The 14,950-nt window shown below is 40.5% G+C and overlaps 1 protein-coding gene across 4 annotated transcripts in view; it reads left to right on the top strand.

Moving 5' to 3' along the window:
• The window catches only part of dock4b (dedicator of cytokinesis 4b), a 138,539-nt gene that overhangs the window by 64,449 nt on the left and 59,140 nt on the right, over positions 1 to 14,950 (top strand). For all 4 annotated transcript variants that reach the window (XM_039601241.1, XM_039601240.1, XM_039601242.1 and 1 more), the window contains exons 12-15: positions 79 to 167; positions 9,464 to 9,589; positions 13,029 to 13,153; positions 13,690 to 13,852. In XM_039601241.1, the coding sequence (XP_039457175.1) occupies positions 79 to 167; positions 9,464 to 9,589; positions 13,029 to 13,153; positions 13,690 to 13,852 (503 nt within the window). The remainder of the gene's footprint in view (positions 1 to 78; positions 168 to 9,463; positions 9,590 to 13,028; positions 13,154 to 13,689; positions 13,853 to 14,950) is intronic.

The raw sequence follows: 14,950 nt of genomic DNA, 5'->3' as shown, positions 1-14,950 counted from the left end.
TTCAAAGATCTTTACCTGACTCTTTCAGGAGCGTCTGTGCAAATCTGCAGTAATTTTCTTTTTGTCTGTGTGTCCCAGGTGTAACACTGAGAGCGAATGGTCCCAGATCCACGAGAACATCATCAAAAAGGCCAATTCTAGGTACAACCTGTCTGGATCCAACACTGGTGAGAACCCTATTTGCTTAACTCATTGCTCTTAATTTCTCACACCTACACAATCATGTAGGTGGTTTAAGCCATCAGACAACGGGGGTGGGAGGGGTTCAGCCCTGCATGTAAAATTCATCATGTTCCGATGACAAACTGAGCAGCTCAGTTGCACATCTTGCCATGCATTACTCAGTTTCCGGTCATTCTCAGTAGCTATCATGTGGGAGTTAAGTTCTCTTCTGTGGGAGTCGATTAGTCTTTACATTTCTGTGTCTGCAGGAAATCTATGTATTCAGATAGTTTGTATTAATAGCTCAAATTTCATCATGCCGATCAGCAGCATCAGCAGTCTCCCATAGCAACAAGTTGGTGGAGAATGAGAATGTTGAGTCTTTCAAAAACATGATTGCTCTGCAATGAGATCAATACTTTGGTGGACTCTAGATTAATACCGATGCAGTCGTTAAGGTGCTAGTTACATTTTGTTTGAAGAAGAAACTTGTTGAATGATTACAGTGAGGGGAGAGTGAAAAGGGGTGCAAACTGTGAAGCAAGAGGACATAAACACAAATTAAACAGAGCTGGCTAATTTGCAGCTGCTTGCATCAGCGTGTACAAACAGCTCTTGGCAGTCACGGACTGCTCATCAGAAGTTTCCGTTATGTAGCCGAGAAGCTCCAGGAGGCTGCTGCTTTCTCAGTGAAAATAAACACTATGCGTTTTTCCATCTCCTAATGCCTGCTTATACGTTATATGTGGAAATATGGAAACGAGATCTGATCTGCTGAGTCAGCACCCCATTCCACCTGCCCTCGGAGAACCAATAATTGCTCGAGGTGAGAATAATCCCGTACAGGCGAGAAGAGGATGCTGTGACACGAAATCACTTAACACCTTCTGCATGGTCCGAGCCATGTTTTAAATTAATTTAATTTATTTTTTAACACCAACAACAAAAGTTGTCCGTCTAAAACGAGTGCGATTTAATTTCTCTAAATTAACTAAACTAGAGAGCTAGTACAAAAATTTGAATATTGAGCAAGCATTTCATTCTTTTAGCTACTTACTAAGGTTTTCTAATCTCATATTGATTTCTATAACAGCTTTTATTTTCTACTCACTACTTCTGCTTCTCCTGACTGGTCATATTATCATAGATAACTCCTAGCTACGCACAGAGATCAGATTTAATAACAGATTATGCGCACTGATAATGTTCTGTATTGTTGCTGTTCAACTTCCACAACCTTTTGGTAGTTATCACTGCAGATGCGGCACAAGCTTCTTGATGCCTGCTGGATAAATGTGACATTTTCATCTTTACGTTTTGCTTTTTTCTGTAATCAGAGGCAATTATTCGCACTCATTGGTAAACGCATTGTTACTGGCAGAAGACAGCGTGTTGCCCGACTTTGCGGGGTTCTCTCAAAACATATCCGTCATGTAAGTGTTTGCTCGAGGCTTTCTTTTGACAGCAATATGCAAAGCACACAGACGCACTCACACAAGCACGTGCAAGTGAATTATTTTGAAGTTCAGTCCCCTTTTTTGGCTGCAGTGCAAAGTTTATCACAAACGCTTGAGTGTTAGCTGTTGAGTTGCTGTCAGATGAAGACACTGATGGAGCTGTGCGGCTGATTAGCCTCAGTCTTTTTTTCTTTCAAAGAGTATTAGAGGAGGGCTGCAGGGTTTTTTCTTTTTTTTTAAATGCTGGCATGCATAATTAAAGTCTGTTTGTTCCAAAATTACATTTCTGCCACTTAACTCACTGTGACATTGATCTTATGAAACAGAAGAGGGAAAAAACCCTTTAATCACAACATAGAGGTAATAATTTAAGTATTAAAGATAATGAGCTCTGGATATTAAGTGTCATTTATTAATTTACTTTGCTTAGATGGTGCTCTTTTTAACTACTATCTCTGTAATTGCATGTCTTTCACTCAGACACCTGCCCTTAAGACTAATGGCTCTGGTGACAGGTTTTAACAGCAGTTAAAAAGATATACCTAATAAAGTAGCCAGTGAGTGTATATTTAGTATATTAATGTGTGGAGCAACAACTTTGAATGCAACACAACATATTCCAGGAAGCAGTCCAGTTGCAGTGATTTCTTTCCTTCTGGGCTCCTTCTACATTCAAAGAATTATACACAACATCACTTGCGACAGATTTCACTGAGGCATCTAAAAAGCCAATTCCTCCCAAAAGGCAATTATTCTGCCGCGGAGCGACATTACAGAATAGATAACAGAATAGAGCTGCGTGCCAGGCTGCATCAACAAATGTGAAAACTGGAGGGAATGTTTCATCTTCTTAGTTTGTCCCTGTAAAAGCATCCATACACGAGCTATGGAATGTCACGCTGTATTTATCATGGACCCAGTGTTCTTTTCAATATTTTCTGTCGAATGTATACTGCTACATTGATGAATGCTTATATCAAACATGCCTAGAGTTTAAAATAGAGATGGACCGATCCGATATTACGTATCGGTATCGGTCCGATACTGACGTAAATTACTGGATCAGATATCGGAGAGAAATAAAAAATGTAATCCGATCCATTAAATATCAAAAAAGCACCTCACAAAACTTGCGACATGGCGTAACTCGGCTCATAACCGTAGCACGTCGGAGCAGTATGCGTCACGTGATAGAGCGGCTGTGTGTATTTGTAGCCTCGCTACCAATCCGGCATTTCATCTCCGAGGAAGTTATCCCAGAGAGAAGTAAAGCAAGTGTGTAAGTTCATCTCTGAATGTTTGTAAAGCGTTCCCACGTTAAGCTTAACAACCGATATATGGAGCGACTGCCTCTCTCTCTCCCTCACCTTCCTGCTGCTACTTCAATCATGAAACTGATCAATGATCAGCTGATCGGCTTTTCTGTCGCGAGTCCGTCTCTCTTGTTTGTTTATCGCCCACTTTGCGCCAGAAAGAGGAAACCAGCGGCTGAACAACAGCAGCACGTTTAAGCTTGATAAGCTGTTGTTAGAATTTATTTAATATTACTTCCTACACCAGGATCCTTTTCTACGTAGCTGACGGCTGGTAACTGTGCAGGGGCGGATCTAGCAAAGTTTAGCCAGGGGGGCCGATAGGGCATTAACAGGGAAAAGGGGGGCACAAAGACATACTTTTCTTTCTTATTCTCATTTAAAATGTCTAGCCTTTAATAAATAATTATCTGAATCTTACACCCAAAGTTTTAATCTGATGTAAAATGTATAGAAGTCCGTTACTGTATATAGTAACTGTTAAGTCTAATATACCCTAGTAAGCTATAGTACTTTTTCCTTTGGGAAGGTACCATCTGTGAATTCTGCAATTCTGTTGAAGAAAGATGTTGAATCTATTTAATTATTCTTGAAAAATAATTTATTTCTGTGCATTTTTTTTCCACACTGCATTAAATTAAAGTTGATTACGTCGATTAGGCATCATGAGGTGGAGGGTGGGTGGTTCCCTTTTTTTTTTTTTTTTTTTTTTTGCTTGGAGTTTTAGAACCCTATTAGTTAGGTTGCTTAATATTTCTGCTAAGTACTCTTTAAAATACCAGAATAGGGAGGATGGAGTAGGTTTAACTTTATTAGATTGATCAGTGTTGCTGAACTATGAAATATTTTGGGTGCAGTGTATTTTTTGCATACAGGTATAACAGAATAGCTTTAGTGTTTGTTTGTTTTTTAACTTGAGTATGAACTTATACAAAAAGCAGCAAGATATTAAAAAAACTGTTTTATTGATTAAAAAACACACTATATCGGATTCATATCGGTATCCAAATTTATGATATCGGTATCGGTATCGGACATAAAAAAGTGGTATCGTGCCATCTCTAGTTTAAAATAATAGTAATACAATATCATTATTACAAGTAGTATTTACAAGGGATCCCTTTAATACGTTAAAGATCCTTTTGTTTATGAGGGGCAACCAATCCAAAGAAGGTTGTATTAAAGGCAGAGGATAGAAAACAGCTTCTTTTCTGACAGTGGATGAACTGAGGATGAACCTTGTGTAAGTTAACGTGTAAGGATCATGCGAAGCTGCTGTTCTAGAAAGCACGACAGTAAAAACACGGAGCTGAAAATGAGCATAATAGATCCCCTTTAAGAACTACAGTTTATTACACTTAGTGTCAGGAGGGCAATTAAAACAAGTGTGCTGCAGAGTGAGATACACATAATGTGGATTTGTGTGCATGTTGATATATTTGTGCACGATTCCATGTTTGCTTGTGCGTGTGTGTGCGTGTGTGTGTGCGTGTGTGTGTGCGGATCATGATTTGTGTCTCACTGTTTTTCTCCTTTAAAACTGAACTGGCAGTATGCCAGAAGTCTCTTATTAGCAGCCAATTAGCAAGGGGGAAGATGAATACACTGCCCCGAAATAAAAAGAACACCAGGCTGTTTTCTGCAGTAAAGTGGAAGAGAGACGGGAAGACTTGGAGACTTATTTTGTTCTCCTAGAGCCTAATGAGTTTTTTTTTTTTTTTTTACCTGTGTGTTTCAGGGTCGGCCGTGCTTTTTGGGTAATTGAATTCAAAAGACAAGAGAGGGTACTGATGAACAAAGATTTTGTTTATGTGTACCCAGTAACCTGTAAGAGGGATTTCATAAGAATCTGGCTCTGTGTGAGTCAGGTCAGGTAGATAATTCAGCTCCCACCTCCACACTGCGAGCGTAGGCAGTGACAGAAGAGGCTGCGACGACTCAACTGTTTTTGTTTTTGCAGCTTTTTTATATTTATTTATTTTAATTTTTTGTCGAGTTTGTGAAGAGGCAGGCCCGGTAGGCTGAGGGCAGCAAAGGTTGAGAGTGTTTTTGTTATACTCAGTAACGTGTACCATTCAGGAATAATAATTAGGCTCGGTTTGGCTCATTGTGGCCCCGGAATAGCCTTTAAAGCCTGACTGTGTGCGTTCGTTTATGTGAGCCCAAGTGTTAAAGGCTGAATCAGATTAGGCAGATTAGGGTATAAAAAAGAAGAAGATAAAAAAAGGTCTCCCCTGAACTAAAGAAGACTCTCCTTTTCATTTCTGACCAAGCCATTGTGCCCCAATGAACACACTATTGATGGACTGTATTATTTTTGAATTGTTTTGACCAGAAGACCGAGTAATGTATTATGTAGTGAGATTGATGGGTTAGGGAGGTTTACAGCCTAAAGCCAGCGCATTCAAAGTCACGAAGGGCACTCTCTTTCAACCTGGTTAGATCACCATGGTAACAATATGGGAACTAAAATAGCTAGCTATATACTAGCTGGGGTAGTGTGTTTATGCATACGGACCTCTCAAACCAAACCAGTTTTATTTATATAGTGCCAATTCACAAAAACCGTTGCCTCATAGGTCCTCATAGACACTACAATAATATAGAGAAAACCCCAACAATCAGACAGCCATCGATGAGTGAGCACTTGGTGACGGCGGGAAGGAAGAACTCCCTTTTAACAGGAAGAATACCTGTCCCTCAGATGGCCGCAGGGGCAGCCATCTGCAGGACCATTGTGAATGAGGGGAGGGAGACAGGACAAAAGATACACTGTGGAAGAGAGCCAGAGATTAACAATAACTAATGATTTAATAGAAAGTGGTGTATAAACACAGTGTATCCATAACTATGTTGTAAGTAAGATCATGAATGAGGCTGTGCAGTTGCAATAACATGCTGTCAGGAATTTCCATGCATTAAGTTGGTGATACGTAAAATGAACTTACTGCACATCGCTGACACTACAGCAAGTTAATACAGATTGGTATATATATCTCAGAAAATCTTTAATGAATTGGTTAATTTCACTCGGCCAAGTTTTTTTTTTATTATAAACTTCATTATAAAAAAAAGCTCTAATATGCAGCTATAATGTGAGAGATTAGCAATAGATTCATATTTGAAGGACATTCATCACATTTGCTCACATTCAGGACCTGTGCTGTAATTTACCATAACATTTTTATAACCTTCATATGTCTCCCCAACCTGTTCCCTCTGTTTGAAATGAGTAGGTTCTTTTTGTGCTGAAGATGAGTCAAACAACCTCTTTTTTATGAGCATGCCTGAATCAAAAAGCCCAGGTTAACAAAGAAAGCTGACTGACCCTTTGTGGTTACCTCCAACTGGGGTTTTAGGATTTGTTCATTCAGCAAATGAAAAGAAGATCTGGCTACGTCAAACTTTTGTATTGTGCCCTAGGCTGTGCATTTATACAGAGGTCTATGTTTTTTTCATTTTGGTTTGTTTTGTTGTTGTTGTTACATACAAAGCGAAAAATACAATATGTTTGGTCAAAGTGAAATTAAGACTGACTTCAGTTCAGTTTTACAATAATAAAGCAATTACAGTAATTTTCAGTTCAGTAATGAAAAATCTAAAGCCCTTTTCACATGTGCTCTGCAGCCCTGAGTCAGCCAGCCAACAGAGGAACATGTGGGAACACAAATAGTAGGCAGTATTTATCTATTTCACTGCTTCCTGATACAAAGTCAGTAGATTGCACTGATGGGCAAAAAGCACAGCTAATATTCCGGTGCTTTCACCTGTAACGTACCCTGTATTTCCACTAGCATGAATGCATCGGAAGTAGACTCTTCGTGATGTGCGCCACAGATGAAAAACATAACTGTAGAAAATATAACAACCTTATTCACAGTTGTGTGAAGTTGTGAATTTTAAGGAAAAAAGTTGCATTACTCCTGCAATCTATATTTGTATTGATACAAACAGCACTGACTGGTTTTGTCTACAAATTCACCAACTCACTGTTACACTTGGTAGACAGCTAAAGCAAAAGTAAGATACAGTAATGGATGCAAGTGATGACCTGTTTAAGTGTGTGTGTGTGTGTGTGTGTGTGTGTGTGTGTGTGTGTGTGTGTGTGTGTGTGTGTGTGTGACTGTTTGGTTTCCATACATGCAACTGTCATTTATCTCTGGTATCATTTTAGTTATGTGGTTTACAAGTTTCGTCTACTGTAATAAAATGGGTTGTCACTTTTTGATTACACTGTTATCTCAGTGATACGACATTGCTCACCGTGTACTGTTTGGAACAGGATTATGATGCAATGGTATTATAATATGCTGAAATCCTATATTGAATGCTATCATTATCTTATTTATAGGCCTGACAGTGGCTCTGCAGCTTGTCCACAGTGACATAGAGCAAAAGTGAGATGCAGATGCTTAACTAAGGGTGTAAAAACCAAACTCAGATCTGAGATGTAACCCAAACTTCTGAGATTTGAAACACAAATTGAGAAATTTCTCCACAAATAGTGACGTAGTTGCAGCAGCGCGGCAGTTTAACATTTCACTAGCTGGGCCCACGTCCTCATTTATGTTTGACAACGTTTTAGTAGGTAAAAGTGAATGCTTTGACATGAATTGAGCTGCGGTTTGGGGAAGGCCTCGAAGGGGACTGGCGATGGGTCCCGGGCCTGGCAGATCCCCATGTACTAAGTAGAAGTGAAGAAGTTGAAGAATGGAGAAGAAGGAGGGAGGGAGGGAGAGTGGGGCACGTAAACGAGAATGATCAGCTTGCAGAACTAGGGGAACCTATATAGATGACAGCTGGAAGGAGCGTGTTTGGAGGCGTGGTCCTGCTCCTGAAACTCCGATACATAATCTCCAAAAAAATGGTGCTTGACAAGTTTGCTTTTTATCTATGAGTATAACCAGAATATAACCAGCTAAGTCCAAGGTTGGAAAGAGACACATTGCAGTGAGTTGCAGTCATCGGCACAGTCCGACACCTGAATTAACCTTTTGAAGAGGATCTGCATAGATCCTACGACGTAGCCTGTGCAGGTGGCAAACACCACTTGTGACTGCACTGATGGTGACATTTGGTTACGTTTCTAGGAGGGTGCATGTCATGTGCATGTTACATTGTAGGGTTTCAGAATGGTTTGTGGTTATAGTGTACCTGCAGCACAGATTTAACACCAAAGCATAAATCCACCGGGACTCGGATTGATTGCAATGTGTGAACAACCTGTCTGTATGTATGATTTATAGGGCAGTTATTTCCAGTGTGTCTGAGAGTGATTTCACTCAATCTGCGTCAGACTGCAATTGTTTGGAGGCAGGTTGCTTCCCACCAGGTGACCTGTACAATTACCTTGTGATTGAAAGTGGTCAACGGAGGTTAGAGGTGTTGCATGCTCAGCCTCTACAGTCAGTTTATCAATGCAAAAAAAGAGTTCAGTGCAGTTGTGGTGCAACCACTGATTGTTCTTAGTTACAAGGAAGCTATCGTCCTATTTTTACTCTAGCGTGACTGAACCATTAGTGCCATTAGGCATGCTAATCTGGTGAACACTAATATTTAAAGTTTGTTCAGGTAAGAGTGAACTGAAAGTACTTGAAAATAGTAAGTGATTTAATTGCGTTAAAATAGAATGCACGATGAACTGACATATCGAAAGAACAGCTACACACTGAAAGCTTTTTCCTTGCTGTACTGTCCCCATGTGGCCTTTGAAAATTACCCAGAAGACACTGTTTTAGAACCTGTTTAAATAGCCTTCACGTAGGCACTTTCTACAGTTAACATTATCACAGACACAAATATATTTTATGCTTTCAATGTGCTGTTCATCTCTTGTACTTCTCCTTCTTCTTCTCTGCTTCTGTAAGGTAGTGTAGTCCAATGTCTCTACCCAGTTTGCAAACAAGTCACGTCTCTTTGTTGACTCTCATTGACTGAAACCTCTTACAGCTAATGAACCATTTCACCACTGCCTCCCAACTTTCCCCAAAACACGCACAACAATAATAATTGTCGTCGTCATCTTGTCTCCTGCATTTTCCCTTGCTGTGAGGCTGTTTATGTAGCTGCTTCTCTGGACAGGCAGAGACATCAAGGCGATGCGTTTTGAGCTCTAAATACAAGCTGACGCTTTAATTTAGCTCTGCTGACATTTGGAGTTATTGCATAAGGATATTGAACTGAGACGACAGCCATCATGTAGGATTTCCTCTTAATAAAGAAAGAGCTGCGGGGTGACTCGCAGACTGTTTGCATTACTTGTTTATATGTGTGTGGGTGTGTGCTTGCTTTCTATACATGCAAGTGTCATCACTGGCAGGTGTAATGGTTTGCAAGTCCAGTCTGCTGGAATAAAACTTGAGATGTGCTCTTGTGAATGTGCTATTTTCTTACAAATTTAAAGTTGTTAATGGTATACGGTTTGGAATATATGGTTGTTATATATTTTGAGCTTTGGTGAGGGGTAAGAGATAATAAATGGATGAGAACATGATATTTCATTAATGAATGTTATCACTCTCTGATTTTTAGGTCTGGCAGTGGCTCTGCAGCTCCTCCATGGGGATATAGATCAACTAAGACGGGAGTACATGGTCCTTTTCACCCGTGGTGTGTCAATCACCAGGAAACTGGGCTTCTCTGATGTCATCATGCCAGGTAGGATACCACAAACAAACATTACTCTGTAGGTCTCAAAGCAGTTGTTGTCAAAGTGGGGCCGGGGGACTAATAGTCATGGTGTTGTGGAAAAATAGGTGTGCTGTGTCATTTAAAAAGTGCACATTTACAGTTGGGGGCAATTTACCTCTATAAAGCAAGCTTACTCTGTCCATTACTCACTCCATGTTATCTTTGGGTCAGTAGAAGCACTTATGTGATGCGACACATCACATCAGTCTCTCATATAATCGCTCATTTCCCTCAGGGTGCAATGAACCATTTGTTGTGTAGCTTTGCTTATGAGCTGAGTCAAAACTAACTAAGAATTGTGTTTTTATTCTTCTTTCATTTTATTGCTATGTTTCTGATCATGGGTGACAGAAGTGCCGTCTGTCGGTCCATTCATACACTCTTTATTTCCTAAACTACTCATCGGGTTGAGTGGCTATAATCCCTCAAAGCTAACAGTGAGCAAGGGGTTCGGCACATCCTGTGTGGGTCGAGAGTCTATTACAGTGAGAGCAGAGCTCACACATATGTAGACTGTCACACCAATGGCCGATTCATGAGACAGTATTAGGCTGTTTAGCAGACAGCCAGGCCATAGCTGGGTGATTTGAACAGTGCCCCCACCTTATTATGAGAGAGGGGTTTTCCATCCAAAAGGGTCTTAAGCTTCACTGGCAACGGTCCAGGTGATACATGCTGAGGGAAGATGAGAACATAGAAGGTTGATTGCATGCATGCTTACAATACACAATAAATCTAGTAATAGGCCTGAGCGAAGGCCCAAATGTATTTTGCTTCTTTTTGTAACCTGTTGCACTTTGGTCTACTTGGTGACTGATGACCAGAGTCAGGGACTAGCCTCAGAGACCCTGAAGCTTGAAATTTATTACCTTGTATGGAAGGTGTTATCAAGGAGAGAGGTCTTATGTCTGTTTATAGCCATTAAAGATGTATAGGGTGCACCATTGACGGTAAACAATGTATTTTTACTGTGATTGACGCACTGGGGGCGTGATCCCCAAATGCTATAAAATCAGCGTCCAGTGTATTTTTGTAGGAGATATAGAGAAGGCATATGCTGATATTTTTTCTCTGCTAATAAACTCATCGTTTGATTGCACCTTTCTGGGGCCTCCGTGGTTTGTTTCTCTGGTCTGCATTTGATCGATCTCGCAACACTGTAAATACGGGTTTTCAATAACTATTGCACAGCCTGCAGGTGTGAGTAGACCTAATGCGTCCTATCATACGTCAGTGTTTGTTACATGAAGTTTAAGCTGATAGATTTGAGGCTGTAAACAGTATATTTTTTTTGTATTTTGTTTTGGTACTCTGTTTTGTATTGTATTTGTTGGCCTGCCTCAAAATTATTATAGTTATTATTATTGCACTTGTCGTGTTTACACCCGACATCTCTACCTACTGCATGAATCGAGAAATATTTGAATTCCACCCTCACAAAGATGAATCATGCTGTTAAAGGTAGAGAGATGACACTTGGCTGCTTCTGTAAATGCACCTCGGGCTTAGCTGAATTGGGTCTTATCGCCTGGGTACAAATACACAGCCACATGTTTATATGTACACACGCCCGGGGAAAAGTAGGGAGGGAAACTACTGGCTGAATTAGCTCTCTGAGGCAGCTGAACATAAGGGGACTTTTTCAACAGAAAAGCTGATGTCTTAAAAAAGCTAGATATGCTGTCTGGTCACACAGATATAGAGGAACCACATACTGTGGGCCCCCCCAGCGCCTCACTAACACAGATTTATGTACACCATCTCCTTTGTCTTTTTCTGGCTACAAACCCTTAACGCTGAGTGCTCTCACCCTTTCTGCTTGTGCAAGTCTGCCCTTGGGCAAAGGAGCAAAGGAGACTGCCTTTCCTCCTTTTCCCTCTTATTTCTCATTCCACATTTTGTGTGCGATCTTTCCTCTCATTTTCTTTGTCACACACAAACACACTCTTTTCTCCGTCCAGCTGCTCTCCCCCCACCGTCTCCACTTCCCCTTTTCCCATTGTACATTTAATAAAAAAAAAAAAAAAAAAAAAAAGTGTCCCGGTCGACCTTCCTGTGCTCTTTGTGTGTATATGTGTGTGTGTGTGTGTACATGTACTTGTATGTATAAAGTTGGGGTGAATATATATAGTCGAAATCATCATGAAGAAGAAGAAGAGTGTAGCTGTCTGATTAAGAGTAGATAATAAGTGCTAACTCTAATGATAGACACGACCACTGAAACCAGCCGAAGTTATTTGTCAAACCACATACATTTTTTTTCTTACTTACCCAGCATACTTTGCATTTATACTCCCCCACCACAGGAAACCATATATGAATGGCTGCAGTCATTGAACAGCTGCAGTTATAACAAAGACAAAGATTATTTCTTCCTGAGATTATTTTCTCAGATTGCAGCACATGAGAAGCACAGAAAAGGCTGCATTTGTTGCAGGGTTGTTTATAAGTCAGATGTTTTAGCTTGAAGTGATACTGAACAATGATTATGCTCTCAAACAGTGTGAATATGCACAGTTACCGTAAGCTTATGTCCTGGGATAGATTGATTAATAGGAAAGAGTTAGGGTTCTGTTGCAATTTGAATGCACGTACATTATTTATTCATTTGTGCGATTTGCCCTAATGTGTTTGTGAATCATTTCATGTGCTGTCCTTGCTTCTGAGCCCCTGGGGGTTGTGGCCCCCATGAAGGATAAAAAATAAATAAATAAAACTCAGAAGTCATTAAAAAGCAAACAGAATAGCAATTATTAAATATCTAAAAAAAACAAAAAAAAAAAAAAAAAGAACAAAAACCCCCCAGAATTAATACCTTCAGGCTTTTTTTCCCCAAGTAAAATATTAAATACTGCTCACCTGTTCAGACGTATAAGAGTAATGAGAAAATGGTGTAACTGGTTGAAAGCCCAGTACATGTATTCAACCTCACGTGTAGATACTTCTTGCTTTAACAAACAGAATCCACATATTCCTCCCCCTTTTACCCCCGTTTTACCTTTGTCAGGCTCAACCACACTGACAGTTTGACGTGACATGTTAAAATGTTATAACAATTACTTTTTTCTTTTCTTGATTACTTAAAATGGCAGCGTCCCCCATCTCTCTCACACACACACACACACACACACACACACACACACACACACACACACACACACACACACACACACACACACACACACACACACACACACAAACACACACAAAGAACAGGCTTTAATTGTTGAACATTCTGGCAGCCAGATGTCATATTTCATGTCAGCAGAAAATATATCATCAAATGCCACCTAATGTAAATGCTGTCCACCCCTGCCAGGAGGAATTACGCAGAGAATCTGCAGCGCGCTCATTAATAATGCTAGCTCATGTGCATAATCAATGCCTTGTTGCCTGTTTCCTGCAGGAGAGATGAGGAACGACCTTTACATCACACTGGAGAAAGGAGAGTTTGAGAAGGGGGGGAAGAGCGTGGCGAGGAATGTAGAGATCACCGTGTATGTGCTGGATATTGATGGACAGATCCTAAAGGTGAACACTGCTTTTGTGTCTTACTTAGCAACAAAACTGTTTGTATTTGCTAGACACAACACCTAAGGCTAATAGATTTAAATCCCTAGCCAGTTGCTTTTTTTTCTTAATAGTGGGTGTCTTTTTTTGGAGCAAATCTCTTCATTTAAGCATTGCTGACCCAGATGAGGGCTAAGTGTCTCTCCAGTGTGTTGCCCATTTCTGGTGCAGCACTGTGACAGTCTGCCTCTGTGGTTTCCTGCACAGCCTCGGCCTTGGACAGAAAATAGAGTCAAATATAACCCTGCTGTCACTGCTGCTGCCACCACATGTCACGCAACCCCCATCCAAAACACATAAACACAAATGTAAACCTTGTCTTCCTCACTTTATTGCCTTTTGTTGGCTCTGGAGGGTTTACAGCACATTTCTAGCTGACATATTAATTCACAGTGTCCTTTTCAGTCTGCCTCACCCTTGAGGCCATTCTCTTTTCTGACTTTTTTTTTGTTTTTTGGGAAACGTTAATACAATATAATATTCCTTATATCTTCCAGGGTCATGTGGCAGCTGGCTCAGGTGAACCAAGTGTGGATGAGTATCATTCCTTGGTGTTGTATCACAACAACAGTCCCCGCTGGGGTGACCAGATCAAGCTCCCTATTCCGGTCGACATGTTTCGGGGGTCACACGTCCGCTTTGAGTTTCGACATTGCTCCAGTAAGTGAAAATAGGTTTGTCAGTATCCTTTATTTATTCAGGAAAGGTTAAGCGAACACATTTTTGGCAAGTTTTCGCACATTTTAATACACCATCGGCTTGTGGTGTGAATGAGTGAGGAGCTGCATTCTTCACAGCTGAATACCTGGGGAAGTTGAAGATAAAGACCAGACATCCTGCACTGACTCCACTGTGCCCTGCAATTCCAGGCACATCACTGATAAACCTTTGAAAGAAGTATTCATTTTCCTCACTTGCTTCAACCTACCAGCCCTCCAGCCTTGTGCCCACTCCACATAGACGGTGTCCAAGTGTTTAAGCCCTTTTTCTCGACTTTGGTACTGATACTAGTTTGTCCAACGTCTCATTTCCTAATGAGACAAAACTTTAATTATAATCAAAGTATGCCTCACTCCCTCTCACATTCTTTGTGTGCTTTGGGGAGAAGGCCGGGTCTCTTCTCTCATAACAAGTCGATATTATTATGCCAAGCCGTGAGGCTGTGTGGCTGTGTGCAGCAGATATAGTAGCCTTATTACTGCTGGCAGTGCTAGCATTGCCACCCAAGGGCTGCCTATTAAGATCCCAATTTAAGCCTGTGGTGACACCAAACTGAGGAGGCCATATTACACATGTTATAAGGGCTTCCAAATTCAGGGGCAACCTGCCTGCAAAATCCTGATTAGCACACACTCTCATTTTCAGTTAAGGCTTAATGGAAGGTTCGGTTTTCTGACTATGCCTTTAACTGCTAATTTGTTTTTGAACTCATTATTATCCAGTGTTGCTTCTAAATGGGGCTAATAGGAACAATAAGGACCTGCCAGTATTAGCTGTGCAATGCTTTATTAACTGGTTGTTTATACAGTACAATTCTGAACCAGTTGAATCAATTTGCAAGAGAAGCTGTACTTTTATGAATAAAATGGCATGTTACTGTGTGTGGGTCTTGCGGTTATTTTTCTCTTAGTAATACGAAATATTAAGCAGTTCCATGCATTATAGAGCCTCAAAACTGCCATGTTAGGACTCTCTACAAAAAGGCAACCTGAGATAATTACAAACTGCGGCAACAAGAAGGCTGTAATTTAAAGGATG

Source organism: Oreochromis aureus, linkage group 17 (assembly GCF_013358895.1).
Source record: "Oreochromis aureus strain Israel breed Guangdong linkage group 17, ZZ_aureus, whole genome shotgun sequence".
Taxonomy (NCBI): domain Eukaryota; kingdom Metazoa; phylum Chordata; class Actinopteri; order Cichliformes; family Cichlidae; genus Oreochromis; species Oreochromis aureus.
This window is presented reverse-complemented; position numbering and strand designations above follow the sequence as displayed.